At 39.2% G+C, this 16,284-nt stretch overlaps 1 protein-coding gene across 2 annotated transcripts in view; it reads left to right on the top strand.

Moving 5' to 3' along the window:
* The window catches only part of CDK6 (cyclin dependent kinase 6), a 139,892-nt gene that overhangs the window by 14,032 nt on the left and 109,576 nt on the right, over positions 1-16,284 (top strand). For both annotated transcript variants that reach the window (XM_065666368.1, XM_065666369.1), the window contains exon 3: positions 16,147-16,282. In XM_065666368.1, the coding sequence (XP_065522440.1) occupies positions 16,147-16,282 (136 nt within the window). The remainder of the gene's footprint in view (positions 1-16,146; positions 16,283-16,284) is intronic.

Below are 16,284 nucleotides of genomic sequence, written 5' to 3' on the forward strand. Positions count from 1 at the left end.
AGTGAAAAAAGCACAAATGGAAATGAGACTGAAACTGAAAACCATGGCAGTACAACAGCAAGAATAGTTCAGAGTTGCATGGAAGAGTCAGGTAACTCATTTAACTAAAAATGAAAGGTATTTGTGGCTATAGATAAAACCTCGATAGGTGAATAACACTGATGAGGGAGTCTTTTTAGAAGACATCTTAAGTGTAGTGTAATGTCTCAAATCAATAGGATATTGTGATGTCTGTAAGAAAATACATTTCAGACTGAGAAGCTGAAGCTGAGACCATTCTGCAGAAACAAAGCGTAAGTCATAAAAAGCAGATCTAAATATTCTGCCATACTCTAGATTAGTGAAAGGATATTGAGCCTATAATTCTGGAAGATGCTGGGCAGTTGACTAAACTTACTAAAACAGTAATAAAGAACAATTCCAACCACTGTTCATAATAAAGTGGGCAAATCAGACAAGGTTTAAAGACATAACTTACAGACACCATCAACGAAGCAGCTGTTCTTGGAATACTGGAAGAGAGATCACTCTCTGCATAGCCTGAAGTAACTTGCAATAGCTGGATTAAGAAATTCTTATAGTCAAGACACACAGTTGTAATGGCCGCAATAATTAAATCTGGTATTTTTAGGAGAGGGATGGTTCCCAAGCTTGGTGTAGTAACAATAGGCTTTAGAAAAGAGAGATTAAGAAACAGGAGGTAATAAAAGTTGGAACAGTCAAGAGGAAGGACATGAAAATGCTTAGATTTAACTTGGAGGTACTTAAATAGAGATTTGTAGCAGCACATCTTGTCACTTGGGTCATACACCTTCCCTGGTGTGATGCTCTTTTGAGTCATTGGAAATCCTACCTGCTGCTTTGGATCTGTAGCCTCTTCCTGGGTGCTAGATACAGCAAGACAATTTAAACACTTCTGGTTTCTCAAACTCTCCAGAGGGGTGGGGGATGGCAAAGGGAAACACCAAACTTCGTCTATCCCTTAAATGGTTCTGCACCAGGGTATCATGATGGATGCACAGAAGGTACCCATAGCCATACATAGAAAAATAAACCAGCTATGTATGATAATTGTGAGCAGACATCTAACTTTAACCATCTGAATATTAAAAGTATACTCCATCCAAGTCATTCATAGTCTCCCCATCATGAGTGCAGAGAGAGAATTAGCTTTCTGAGAATAATTCATCCCACTCACCCTCCATGCCCACCCTGGAGCAGAATGAGTTGCCCTCTGGAAACCCCTGCTTCTCTCTTGTTGCCTGCAGAGAGAGCCCAGATGGCTAATGCAGAGTGGACACCCAGCTATAGCCTGCTACAGCTGGATGAGATTAATGCCAGTCAGTATGGTTCACTTTTGAAGGTGGAAAGTGGAAACACTAGCAGGGAGTTTGTCCAGCAAATAAGAGAAGTTACAAAAGCAAATAGGAAATTACTTGGTGGGGTGGGGGAACAAAAAGCTGCTATTGAAATCAGAGGGTACTTGAACTATGAGAAAGATCAAATGAGGAATCAGTATTATAGGGGAGCTTATTTTTTTTACTGAAGTTTATGGATTGATGGTAAGGGTTTGTACAAGACACTTTTTTTTATCAGTTGGCAAAAATTATGTGCTTTTCCTAATAGCAGGGTGTATGAAATGTACTGACTTCAGACAATCTGCTTCTAGTTTGCACTTGGCATTAAAGTACTAAGGGGAACAGGGAGTAGCTGGAATGGGTGGGCATTCCCTGGTTACCCTGTATCCAACTTTAAACTCCAGCAGAAGCCATTTTGGTCAAAACTTACTAACGTTTTACAAGAAGAAGAGTGTTGAATGTGGGTTGGACGGGCCCAGTTACACAGTCTGTGAGTGGTTTAAGGCATCTTTCAAAGCTTTCTCAGATGCATTTTCTCTTGTATATTTTTCTCATTCCCCTTCAGTCTGCCATCCTGGTCTCATACAGAATTTGCTACTAAGTGGGATAATTATCTCATTATTGACAAAATTCTGATGCTACACATATTCTCATTGCCTCAGATTTCTTTTCCAGCAAATGATGTGATTGTACAATTACGAGTAAATTGAAGTTTTTGGTGTCTAACATATATTCCACTCTGAATATCCAAGACCTGAGTGCTTGGAAAGCGGTGGTACAATGCCATTGCCTCTTAGAATATTTGTTTTAATTTGAAGTTTTGTTTTTCCATAACCTCAGAATGTGTCAACCCACATTGCTGGTAATAGTCTGCACAATTAACATCAATCAGTAATACTGTCAGGTTTTGCTCTTCATTTTTGATGTTGATTGTCTGTTGGAGCCAGTTCTTTAATGGCTCAATTTACAGAGCTTGAAACAGCTTTTTTTATTATGGAACCACAAAGACAATATGATTTAGTAAAGCAAATAATCTGCTCTATTAAGTTGTTTGGATATGTGTATTACATACGTGTGTGTGCATGTGGAAAAGAAAAACCATGAAAATCTTTAGATTTTATTGCAGTTATAGCAGGAAGTTCAGAATTCCTATTTTGTAACATGGATGGGGATTGTAAAACATGTAGGGCTGCAATTAGTTTAAAGTCTGTGCTTTAAAAATGTTTGGACAGTTTTCTGTATTCAAGTTAAAAGAAAAAAATTAAAAGGGAATGAGGGCAAGCCAGGAAAAAAAAACATCGCGAAAGCTAATTGTTTTTAAAAAGTTACATGACATTGAAAATTGGAACTTGGAACTGAAATGCCATCTCGCTCCTAAGTATAATAAAATAGTAAATTCTGTTAAATGTATTCTGGAAAGAGTAAATGAAAATTATAAAGCCTGATGTGAGTGGCAAAGAGCCCAGGCAATATCCAGAAAAGTAAACATCTAATGGCTTAACCTAACTGGGGCACAGCCCGCTGCAGCAGGCAATTCAACAGGGGATGTCAATATTTAAAAGCAGCAAACTAATTTTTTAAACAGATGGCTTTTTTTGCTCTGGTGTTCAGTACAAATACATAGTTTTAAAGGCTTTAGGGAATAGTTAGATGATGGGAGTGTGTGTCTCCTTTTAATATTGACCCCTTTAAAAATCATTCAAATCTTGTAAAATTTAAGGTCACTTTGATCTTTCTTCTTTCAAACATGAAATTGCCATCCTTAAATTGCATTATTCACCCAGTTCCAGAGCACATCCTTTATACAAAAATATTTCGATAGCATTTTCTCAGCTTTTAAATGGAAGCTCTTCTTAAAAAGACTGTTGAGTTCTTGACATAATTTACTGAACTTTACAGAATGGACATGATTATCATGGCATTTCTAATTTATTGATCACTGTCACTCTCAGAAGTCTGAGAAAGTATTCATATGCTTCAGAAAATCTAAATCCATGTTGCTTCTCTGCCTTCGGGAATGAAATCACATGGACTGTACTGCATGTACAGCAATAGTCATATGCCATAGGCACTAATGTACAGAGGCATTCATGGAAATGAAGACTACTGTGACTCCGTCTATTCAGGAAAAAAAAACAAAAGTAAGCTCTGCTGTGTATGTTTCTTCCAAATGGACTTGAGACAGTTGTTTCCCAGTCAAATCTTCTCATAATTCAGACACAGATTTTCATTTCAGAATGTACAGATGCCAGTTGTGCTCTTTGAAAACCAAGACATGCCTGCATGACAAGTAGGTAAGGGAAATCACCAGCACATTTGACTTTTTTTCACAGAAAGTCACTTCAATTCTGTGATAACTCAGAAAGCGGCTGAATGGACCTTTATAAAACACATGAACTAAGTCACTTCTAAGTGGAGACAGCTGGGGTCTATTTAATATCCTGTGTAAAATAGTAGAGGTCAGCTTCCTGGAATAACTTGGGAGTTTTATTTCACTAATACCCTACTGCTGCGGGGACCTGGGGTGATGGTGAGGCTCTTGAGCTAAAATGCATCATGAGGAAGAGCTCCAGGGCCATAGCTCTTGTACTAGCTCTGCGTTTGGTGTGGAATGATAGGCAACATCTCATGGCCTGCAGTATTTGCGCATCCTCATAAATGTCTATTGCATGGGTGCTTATTATTGCAGACAACTAGTCTCATTATTTTCTTAAAATCCTGTGTTATCAGGATTTAGACATTGGGATACTAATTGAAAATCATCAAGAAGTCACACTTTGGTCAACAAGTGATTCTCAAATGTACTGATGACCTTGAATACCTGGGTTATTTTGTAATTTGGGGCCTCGGTTCCTGAATCACTTAACTTATCTTGACAGTTTAATGATGTCATTTTTTCTCCTTGCAATTAATGCAGCCATATCTTTACTGTCTAAGATCATACATTTCCTTAATGTGTTCCCTGTATCTGTTCAGTTTAATCACTCTTGACTCCTTGAGTTTGGAATCTTACTTTATTTTGTAATTCCTGCTATTCCATTGCATATTGGCCATGTGGGCTAGTGCCGCTGGTAAGTGTTCACTCCTACACAGTTGTTACACACTACAACAGTTGAAATAATTGGTAGGCCAGTGACACTTCAATTAAAAGCCCGGGGTGCGATAGGCATGATGGTTCATATAAAAATCGTATATATATAATGATGTCCAGTATGTTTACATACCTTTCACAGTGCAAAAAACTTGTCTTTTTCTTGACTATGTGTTTAAATAGAAGATAAACGGAAGCTCTGAAGAAGAACAAAGAAGGGCAGTTGTTTCTGTTAGATGGAAAAAAAGATGGAAATTTGAAAGAAATAAATAGTAGCGTGTCACTGGAACGGGCAAGCTGATCACAGCCCAAAAGCGCTTTTGTAGACCATGCTGATTTTGTGCGCCCTGTATGGTGTGTAGTGTTGCCTCTTTAGTCAACTGTACAAAGGCTCAAGACCATCAGCTGTGGTGTGAGTTTCTGCGCTGTTTCTCCAAACAGAGGTAAATAGGACGATTGTAGGGTTTGGGATGGATTAGAGAAAATAATGGCTCTTCTTTAGCCCTCGATGCCTCTGAGCTTATTCTTGAAATAAAAATAATTACACTAATAAAACAGTCTGTATGTGGCTTAGAAAGGGTTAGAACAATATCCACCTCACCCAGTATTTTTCTGAAGTGAGAAAGAAGAGATATCTTAGGGAGCAGTGTAAGATCAGGACAGACCTGAAGTGGTAATTCCTGACAAATGAAGGCTCAAGAGTTTTGTCGTTGAGCTACTCTGTAATTTTAAGTAATCTGCATCCACTGCTTTGTAAATCCCTGCAGCATTTGCAAGCAGATGTGAGCCAGCCCTGCCTCATTCCCAGGCAGATGCCTACCCACTCTACCGGTGCTCAGAGCCAGCTGGAAGCCATGTAGCCATGTTAGCGCTGCGGAGACTCAGCCATTACATCCTCCGATCTTCCCGAGCTCCGCAGGGGCTGACAGTGGATGTCACAGAGCACACTGTCCTCTGCTTGCAGAGCTTGGGTACATGGACTTGTTTTCATTTGCCTAGATGTAAAGATGGTTTAGTGCTTCAGGAACCAGACCTTGTTTTGTGAGATTTATTATAGTTTGCTCATTCTTTCAGAAATGTGAAAGATGATGTTGCAAAAGAGCCGAAACAGAGTTTTGGCATGTATTTACATCTGACATACACTACAATTTGCAAAATTCTGCATTTATTTCAAAATTATTCCTACATTAAAACGTAAACCCTCATGCTGCTAAAAGATGCCCCAAAAGAAACAGTTGCCTTTGCCCCAAAGTAATAAAACAGTCGAATAAAATTTATTGCCAGCTCAAAATGTTACTAACACCTCATTTGCATTGCCAAACTCTGCAAATAATCTTTAATTTGTTTTCTTTTACATATGCATGCAAGAGCTTAAAGGAAATACTGAAAGGGCTGTGCAGGCTGCAGAATACTTCACTATGGTGCATTAATCTTTAAATGGCTAGCTCACAGTGCCATCTAAACGGGCTGGAAAAGGAGGAAACATGTATTAGACGTCCACCTCGAGAACTGGAGGATGAAAGCACCTGGGAATCTTAACAGAAATAGCTAGTTTTTAATTTTCTTTGCATGTGCTATAAATTAATTTAATATTAAAAAAGACAGAAATGACAGCCAAGGAGCTTGTGTGGCCACATGGGGATGACTGTACAGGAAAAAGGGCAGCCATGATGTCCACGCTTTTAAAAACTTGTAAGATGGAATGTCTTTAATTCTGATGAAACGTGTAAGGAATTTGCATGCTAATGGAAACAAGGATCCCCTTTTATGTATTGAGTGTTTAAGGGCAATTGCCCTCTGGCTATATTTATTAAGCTAGGAAAATCTTGTAAATTTCTATTGAAGATATATTAGTCCCATTTGTTTCTGTTCTGTACAACATGAATATTAAACTCAATCCTGCAAGTCTGTTGCAGGTGGAACTCCCTTTCAAATTATAGGAAATTCTGGACCTGAGCCAAAGCCAGTTAACTACTGGCTTCATTAGGCTCAGGTAGAGGCTCTTGTGTGCAGATCTTTTTTAGGATTAATCCTGGTCTGTGGGGGTTCAGGGAATAGGGCTGAGAAGTTTTCAGTCTCTTTTAGTTTTGACTTCTCTCTCATTTTAAGTTCCTCACGAGAAATAATATTTTTTAATATCTTCAAAAATCAATTGAATGTAACCTGGGGATCCAACCAAGTAAAATTGCTCAGTTACAGTCTTCCTGGGAAAGAGTCATCTCTCCTTAATTCAGTTAAATGCAAGTAACTTGTCTAAATTAGTACTCAGGTCACCTCCATAGCAAGCAGGGGGAGACAGTGTCCCCCACACCAAGCGATTCAACCAACCTACTTCTTTCCCTTGAATATACGGAGGCTTATATGACCTGTTCAGGCTAACCACCAACCACCTGAGCAGGTCCATTGCATGTGCTACATCTCTTCCATGACAGTTGAGAGGAGAACTTGGAGCTCCGTGAGCTCTTCTAGAGTGTTGTGTAGACTGATGGCATTTGAACTGTCGCATGATGGGTAGCCAAAGATGGCTACATTCAGCGGAGTTCTTAGTTTTCTTGCAAGCCTTAAATCCACCTTCTCTATGTGCAATATTTAAGTATTAACTTAGCTTTTTCCCCCCCTCACTACCCTATCTTCTGATTGTTGTCTTCTCTAGGACCTTGAGAAACACCAAGTGGCAGCCATGCTGAGCAGCTCTTTTATGTAGCTCAGGCTTGGCTTGGCTGTTTATTGCTACACCCAAAAAATATGGTTTTGATCATTCTCTTCAGAACCTTTTTTCTCTGAAGTTTTCCATTTGCCCAAGGAGAGCTACGCCAACCTGGTATGTTGGAAACATGAGGACCAAGAACATAAGTTTGTCTCAGGCCCGGATTCAGCCTGATCCAGTGAGGAAGGAAATGCCACCGTGCACATGGCCATGGCAGAAATCACCCTTTCTAGCAGCCGAGCGTGTATTCCCTTAGTTTTGATGCTTTGGTTTTAGAATAAATACCCTTTGCAGTTTTCTTTTATCTTGTAAAGTTACATATGACTTGCTACCACTGAGTTTTTCTTCTAGAATGCAACATGTAAAGAGGAGTGCAGTGTTTAGGTGCATAAATCTGCCTGCCTCCCAAAACCTGGCCAAATCCTTTTTGTTTTTCTTACTCATGTGGACAGTTGCCTGTCCTTTGATTTTGGGAACTCACCTGAGTGCCATTTACTTTTGGATGTATGGGATGTGATTTGTAATGCATTGAATGGTGGCAACAGGACACAGTACAGTGCCGCTGGGAGGTCGGTTGAGCTCACTGTGCTCCCTTCCAGGTTTTGCTGAAGTGAATGGAGGACCTGTAGCAGGTTTGCCCCTGATTTCCCAGAGTGGTGCTTGTTTCATTCTCTTACCAAGGGTTTTCTTTGTTATAATATCATCTAGAGAACCAAGAACATTGTATTTAAGAAATGATACATAATAGTAAACCCAAATATAAACAAACGGGTGTGACAGTGAACCATGCAATGTTCTACTGTGTTTTACCTCTGCGTATATACATACATAAATTGCTTTAAGGCTAATACATGGATATACAGCAAGTTCACAGTAGTTCACAGTAGTTGAACCATGGAAGTTTTCCCTTTCTAAACGTCAGCTCTTCATCCTTCCTTGAGAAACATAGACCATTTTGTCCCATCTCTACCTATGAAATGTTGTAGAAATGTGTTTTCTTAACTAGGTTTTAATGTGTCAGTGTCTCACACATCACTACAACAGTACTTGTTCTGCTGGCCTCAGGCAAAACTGTCGTTAATGCCAGTAAAAGAACCACACACAGCAAGACATTCTGCATCTAGTACCCTCTCTCCCCTCCTCATCACCATCACCATACCAGCTTTGGGCTTCTTGCAGCTGGTGCCAGTATTGGCTCTTCTTCCTAGGAAGTAGTAGCAAAATCATCAGGACTCAGGTATATTTGCACTGTTCAGCAAGCCACTTTACCTTACTCGTTCAATGGCTCTGATAACTAGATTTGCCCTTCAGAAGTAGTCAGACAGACTGTGATTTCTGAGGGCTTCATGTATGCTAGGAGGTTAATTTGGATTCAGACAGAACCTGAGTTTTGTGTACAGCCACCATTCACTGGTAGAATTGTGGCTGTAGAACAACTTGGAGGTCATTCAAGAACAGTAGTCCCTTAACTGATGGTAAGCATCAAAACAGTAGACCTCTTCTGTCATCTTCTACAGTACCTGCTGCTCATTTTTTTAAGTTTCCCCATACAGGTCTAAAAAGCAAGAGCTTGGACTCAAATTTGCATTGGAATTACTTACAACTTTAAAAATGCTGAATTAAACGCCTCAGGAACTACTGCGACATTGCAGGGGTTTAAAAAATTACATGGGGTGGTACAGAGTATCAAACAGGACATTTCAGTTTTTGCTGTGAATATGTTTAATATGGACTTTAGGGATATTACTTCCTTTGTTATTTTTTATATGTTGGCATCAGTGTTAAGTCTCAAGTATAGGTGGATTATTAAGCTACTAAAGAATGAATGATAACTTATGTTGTTGTAAAATCTTCCAAAGATGAGTTGTTAATTTTTTTTAAATCTAGGAGAAAAGTGATCAACTTTTAGATCCTGTAGGTTTGGCACAAGCATAAATACAAAATGTAAAATGAAATGTGGAGTCTGTAATGATCAGTTTGACTGTGAGTAACACATGAGTAAAGACTGGATTTTGTTGTATACCATCTTACACCAGGTACAGCTGGGAGTCCAGAGCAATTTCTGTGCTCCCTCCGTTTGAATGAAACAAAATCAATATTCGGACATAAGTTTTATTTACATGTTGAGCAGTTTAGAAAATACAAAAAGAAAGGCGGCTTTCTGTGAGGAAGGTGTTCCACAGAAAATGTAGAACTCTTAACAATAAGGTGCACATGCACTGCCGATGAATCAGAGCATCTTTAATTTGTCCTCCAAACTGGGAGCTGATGGAAGCCTACTGGAAGCTCTCAGTACTGTGTAACAGCAGCATACATGACTCTGAAAGGCAGTGTACATTTGCTTGCTCGAGGATCACATGAGAGCACTATGAATAGGTCAGACAGCTATTGCTGATCCTAAGCAATCTGTCAGCGACTGTCTTCATAACAGGCCACGTTATTTTTCTGATTTGGGGGTGACTTGGCCTGTCCCTCACAGAGAGAATCTGACTGTCTATTCAGTGCAGCAGCACACAGGAGTAAGCATAGGCACCAGCAGGCTGGTGTTTTCCCTCAGTAATGGCAGTTATTCAGTGTGTGGCCAGTTTGGATTTAAAATCAGTTGCAGTGAGATGAAGCTGTTAATGGACTGGTGAGAAGTTTAGTATTTGAAAAACTGGTGAACTGTAGGACAAGTCGTGAAGGTGAAGTTCTGCAAGGCAGGATATTGTTTGAATTACAGAGACTTCCCAGATCCATTTCTGGTCATTGCCTATTAAAAATAATCTCCCTTTGCAAAGGTGAACAAGAAATGGCAGTGTGAAGGCTAAAAAAGACAGCATGCTGCTGTAAACAGAGAGGTGCAGAGAATGTCTTGTCAGGCTTATTTTTCCTTAAAGTAAAGCTCTAACAACTGCATCTTCCTAGTGACTTGGGTGGCGCAGTGAGTACGTGTACTTGGCCTTTTCATCTTTGGGGCACAAATCTTGGCTTCTGTTGAAAATGAAAATTAGCTTTGGTGGTTTCATCGGAGCAGACATTTGTCTGCATCACAAAACCATTCAGTCTGGCACCAGGGCTCCTCGTTGCTTGAGTGGGGCCCAGAGCAGGAGAGCAGGGGTGTTGCAGGTCAGGGCTGCAGTCAGTACTGAGTGTTGAAAGCTTGCCCAGTCAGCCCACACTATCGGACTTTAGCCAGTGCTATTTACTTCACTTTCAAGAGCATCTATTTCTCTCTGTCACTTTCTCTGTCTCTCTTCCTCACACACACTTAAAGAACAAAAACCTCTTTTATACAGCTGAGCATTTTAAATAATTTTTCCAAGTCAGAAAGGGAGAGAGACTGGAAAAAATTACTGCACAAAGCTCAGCTTGCAGATGAACGATTGCCTTGTCATCCTAATGTCCCCTTCGTTCCCTTAAACCTCCCTGGTGAGTGAGTGGGCTATAAGCAAGAATATTGGCTGGGCTCTGCTGGTGTAAGTCTCCAGGACAGGACTATCTGCTGTCTTGCTTTCATCATGCAGTTGCTTCTTTGTGGTAGCTCTGTGCCCAGCAGATAATGAATGAGTGACTGCAGAGCTGGAAACATCTATCTGTATAACATCTGCTTGTCCTAGATAAATTCATTTATTTTATCTGATGTTCTGTTCTACCCTTTTCTGCTATTTGCCTGAAAGAAGTTTCTTCTGAAGACAAGAAGAGGGGCGTAGCCTAAGTATTGATGAACACTGGTGCAGCTGCAGCTGGCATGACAAGCACATTGGGAAGCTCCTGAAGATTCCATATGCTTTTGAGAATGGAACGTAGGTCTTGCATTACTACATGGTTTTAGAAATGTTATTGCCCAAAAATGCACTGGAATGTGAGATACTCAAATTTAGTGACTTGTTCATCTGCATGCACTCTTTTTTCATCTAAAAGTGCTTCACTAGAACTCCTTTGAACAAGAAAAATCTGTGTCTGAGATACCAGCTTTCAGAGACATGGAGGAGTAGGTGATTGCTGATTAAGGTGAGACAAAGCAGCATGTCCTGAACAAAGGGAAGGAGTTCTGTCATATGTTTTAGAGTGTGAAGTTCTATTTCCTGTATCGCTATGTGGAAAACAATTCTCGTAATGCATATGTTCCACTGCACTTGCCCAGTTATTGTCTTCTTCACTTGAAATATGACCCCTTTATTACAATACATTGGATATATATGATTCCAAGAAAGGACTGGTTTCTGTTAGTAGAGTCTCTTTCCTCTTCAGAGACAAGAAAGGAGATGGTAGTTAATGTTAGAAGTACATGGAAACCTGGGTCTTTTTTCAAGGAGTACATAGTTTAAGAAGTTGGGGTGAGCGAAGCGCTTGCTGCTGTGTGGCTTCCACAGAACAGAGGAGTCTAAGGCTGCTGCTGAAATTTGGACTCAAAGGATGCCTGACTGATACTCTTCAATGCTTGTAGGTATGAGAGGCTGAAATTTTCTGTGCCCTTGGAAATTATGACTCATAGGATTAACCTGAGCCAAAGGCACTGAAAACAGAACTTGTTCAGGCTCCCCCTCACTTGTTTGTCAATAAAGCTCAATCACGACCTGTGGTAGTCTTGGTATCCCAATCTTGTGGTGTTCGGGTAAACACTGTCAATCATACATAAATTCTATGCTGGTTTTCCATCATGTGGATAAATACCTTTTGGAGTTAGGTTGAGACCACCAAACTCCTTCCATCTCAGTCTCTGTCCAGACTTACGAAATCTTGAAAGCTTTAGCATATTACTGTATGACTACTTACCACATCACAGTCATCTTAAAACATTTATCCTACTGGTAAATCAGTGGTTCTAGTTCTCTTTCTGCATCACACATAAACCAGGAAGCAATGCTTGCTAGGGAGACACTGTTCCCAAGAAAACTGAAGTTAATCCATACATAACTTTAGAGCGCAAGGTGTGTGTTTTTGTTCAGTGCTGTGAGTGACCAGCAAAGTAGAGGGATATGTGTTCATGTTGGATTAGTCCTACTGCAGTAAAAATAACAGCCTTTGGATGCATTGGCAGCAAGTATGTAATTCTTTGGTCTTCCCTTTGACTATGATCTAGCTAATTTTCCAGATGTACTTACTCATCTGTCAATAGCCAGGAGAACTTATGTCCTAGAGTTTTTCAGGTCTTACATTCAGATCTGATTTTTACTATTTCTTGCAGGTGGCTTGAGCTGATGGGTTTGATCTCTGTTGTTGTTATCTAAGTTTGCTCAGAAAAAAATTGTTTATTCTGCGTGAAAGTGGGTAACTTTATAGCAGGTCTCAGAGAATCCCAAGAGCAAGTACAGTAACATTTAAGGACTTTCCAGAAGCAGTTACCAAATTAGTACCAGTCAGTAGATGCAATAGTTCTCACAGGAATTGGTGCAACTGTCTTCTTAAGTGTTCAGCCTGTATATTGTAAAATTAAGATAAACTGAGGTTGTATTTGTTGAATTACTTGTTATAAGAAGCTATGGAGACTTTAACGTGCATCATCTGGTTTTCTGCATTCAAAAAAACCAGAGTATTTTTGTATTAAGGCAGGTATTCTGCTAGGTTACAGTAAGATCCACTAGGCACTGGACGCTGGACACGTAAAAGACATAGATTTGTAGCTGATAAATTTTTTTTACTTGTAACTTTTTACTTTCCATCAACTTGGAAAAAAGTCTGCATTAGAACGCAGGTACTCCCTAAGTGTCTGTTCAACAGTGTTCCAGTTCGGATCCACACATCAGGCGGTGTATGACTCCCAGCCAAACATCTTGTTAAATACTTGCAGGATTTCCCATAGCGGATCTTACTTTAATCAAATAATTCAAATGCTTCTTTTGTAAGTACAATAGAAGGGCAGGGTTTGTGTTTACAAAGTGTTCAGTATGGAAATCCTGTATTAATTGAGGTACATTTACTTCACTTAGGACAGCATCCACATAGTAACTATTTAAATCAGAGGCCTTTTACTGTTGCCTGTTCCAGAGGGGCAATCACATGCAAAACTACATGTCACGTACAGAAAATCATGAGGATGTAGCTTGAGAGATGTTCCCTGTAGACGGCAGAGATGTTCCAGGTAAAGAAGACAACTTCATGGATTATTTTCTCAGAGTGGATATGAAAGAATATGATTTGTTAAAAGTATTTTTATTCCTATGGAAAGTACTAAATAAATAGGCTGTGTCTTTCTCATTCTATTTGCAGAATGCCGAGCATGGGCAGTGCCGGATGTTGTTTTTTGTAACATCACAAATTCATACAAACTGTGCTTTAAATTACTGTCTTTCTGAGGCAGAAGCTGTATTTTTTTCTGAGTAAACACAATGTGCTTCCACCCAGCCTAGTGCAGGGTGTGGAGTTTTTATTATTAACAGTAAAGCTTTTAGAGTTTCACATAAAGGGTGTATAAGTAGGAAAGATAATATTATTACTCAGTGATAAAATTATTACTTAATAATAGGTGACTAGAATCGCACTCCTCTGAGTTCCTTATTTTGCTGTGCCAGAAAATGCCAGAATCAAAGTAAGCCACATACAGAAGACTTAAACAGAGAATCAGCATTTCCCTCCACAATGAGTTGTAAATTACATGTTCCTTCTATATTCTATACAGTAAAATCTTTTTTCCTTCTTTTCTTGAGTTACAATTCTGCAATAGTTGAAAAGATAATCCTGCCAGTGTATTAAATACCTGGCAAAAAAGGTGTTTTAGAACATTTTTAGGTAAATATAGGTCAACACAAAGGAATCATACAGTTGGAAATATTTTCCAGTGTTTATGTTCAGATGTTCAGACCTGTCTGGCTCCTCTCTATTTGCATGTGTTGGGGTTATAGGCAGTCCGGCTACATTCCACATTGATTTATATAAATATATTGCAGATTATTAACCTCCAGCCAAATACCAGCAAATTGCACTTTTCAGGAAGGTTTGTGATTTTTCACAAAACTGATTTACTGTGTACAGGACATCTGTCTTCTGTGTACACCCCATTAAGGGAATAGTAAAGAGAACAGTATTTGTCTTTATGAGAAATGTGCCAAGACATTTGCTGTTATGGTCTCTGTGTTACCATAATGATTAATATTTGTTCATATGATGATTACAGGTTAAGTACAGATTTGTCTTCCTAGTCAAAGACAGTACCCTGGAGGTAGGGTGGCAGTCCCTCCATATTTTGTAATTCCGGCTCCCACTGAAAAACCTCTTCAAGCTAAAAGGAACACACATTCATCCATTTGCAAAACTTGGTAGCTAATAACCAATTTTTAAGTGTCTGACCACGGATTATTTCGGAAATGCTGTTGAAGTGGAACCATGGCCTTAACATGTTAAATCTCTATCATCTCAAGTGAGCATACTGCTCTCTTAAACCTAGATTACAGTCTTCACAGATAGTCATGCCAATTTTTCCTTTCTCTTGTGAAATGTTTTGAGATTTAAGGTAAGAAGTAAAAACTCACTATAAAGTGTTCTCCTTGTCTGTTCGTCAGATGTCCTCTTTGAAAAGCAGTGACCCTCAAGGCTTTGCGTGTGATCTGTTGTCTACAGATCCTGTGTATAAACAGATCCTGTTTCCAAAGCCTCTAGTCCTTCAGCAAAGAACAAAAATACTACTTGATCAGAAATCCTGCAGTTTGTACAAAATAAGGAAGCAGTTATACTAAGAAAGAGGTTGAAAAATGCATGTAATAAGGCATCATAACTGCTGTGGTGTTGACCAAAATAAGCAGTAGTATCAACACTACTTTGGTTTGTTATCGGTGGTAAGTTCTTCAGTTTAACTGATAGACTTTTTTCTTGATGACTGTATTCATACATTTTTTAAATCAATATATCATGTAATTAAAGTAGCAGTTGATTTTCTGCCATGCTTCAGAGAGAAGGGAAATCTGGTCTGTACAATTTAAAACTAAATGAATAAACACATGAGTAAAGTATGTGAGGGGGGAAGAGCATCCTTCCATCTGTGAGATGGTTTCCTACTGTGATTTTGAAGAAGTGGGACTTGGGGAAGGATGGTGAAAGTCACTGGTATGAGTGCAGGTGTCAAGCACAACAGGATGGGCAGACATTTGTGAAAAAAATAAAAGTGATTAAAGCTGGGACGGTAGACGAGGTGGAGAAGATGAGAGAAATCCTAATTAAATAGAGAAAACAATAGAAAATAGAGTAATCAGACAGGAATGTGACATTATGAAGAGCTTTGCAAATTAGTTTGATGTTGTGCAACAAGGTAAAATGATAGCAAAATTTTAGCAAAAGAATGGCAGAAAGTGATGAGAGAGGAAATCTTTCTCAGCAGTGGCATCTTGTGCACAAAGCTTTTTTCCAGACTGCATCCTGACTGAAGGTATTCCTTGCATCCAGGAACTTGCATGAGTAATCAGCAAAAATGTCCTGTTCCTGCCAAAGGAGATATAATTATAAAGTGGTGTAATGGTGAGCATGGGAGTTATGTGGGAAGAAGGTGCATGCAAACGCCATGTTTCTCAAGCATGTTTCTTGCAATTCTTTTTTAAAGTGACTCTAAGTGCTGCAGCATAGAATGTGGATAAATATCATGTAATTTTGTGTATTAACTCTAGTTGCTCTACCCAAAAGAATTTTTTTCAGGTTATTATTTGACTTTGAACAGCTGATGAATTTTTAATATTTAACTGTATTTCAGAATCCACACATGAAAGAGAAATATTATTGGTGTATCGGTAGTAAAGAGTGCTATTATTGGTGTATCGGTAGTTATCTGATGATCAAGAGCTCAAAGATTGCTCTGTCTTTGGAAAACTCTTTTAGCCATTCTATACTGCCCGTAGCAGGGCTGTCCTGCCCACGGCAGGGGGTTTGGAACTAGATGATCTTAAGGTCCTTTCAAACCCAAACCATTCTATGATTCTATTATTCTATATACTGTAAGAAATTTAAATAGACACGTATGAGCTGCAAGGTACAGATGTCTACACTGGTTCCTGTGTACTTACCTTTCCTTTTCCTCTTCTCAGATTGTTTGATGTGTGCACGGTGTCACGAACAGACAGAGAGACCAAACTAACATTAGTGTTTGAACATGTGGATCAAGACTTGACTACTTACTTGGATAAAGTTCCAGAGCCTGGAGTGCCTACAGAAACTATAAAGGT

The sequence above is a fragment of the Lathamus discolor genome, chromosome 2 (genome assembly GCF_037157495.1).
Source record: "Lathamus discolor isolate bLatDis1 chromosome 2, bLatDis1.hap1, whole genome shotgun sequence".
In the NCBI taxonomy this organism is placed as follows: domain Eukaryota; kingdom Metazoa; phylum Chordata; class Aves; order Psittaciformes; family Psittacidae; genus Lathamus; species Lathamus discolor.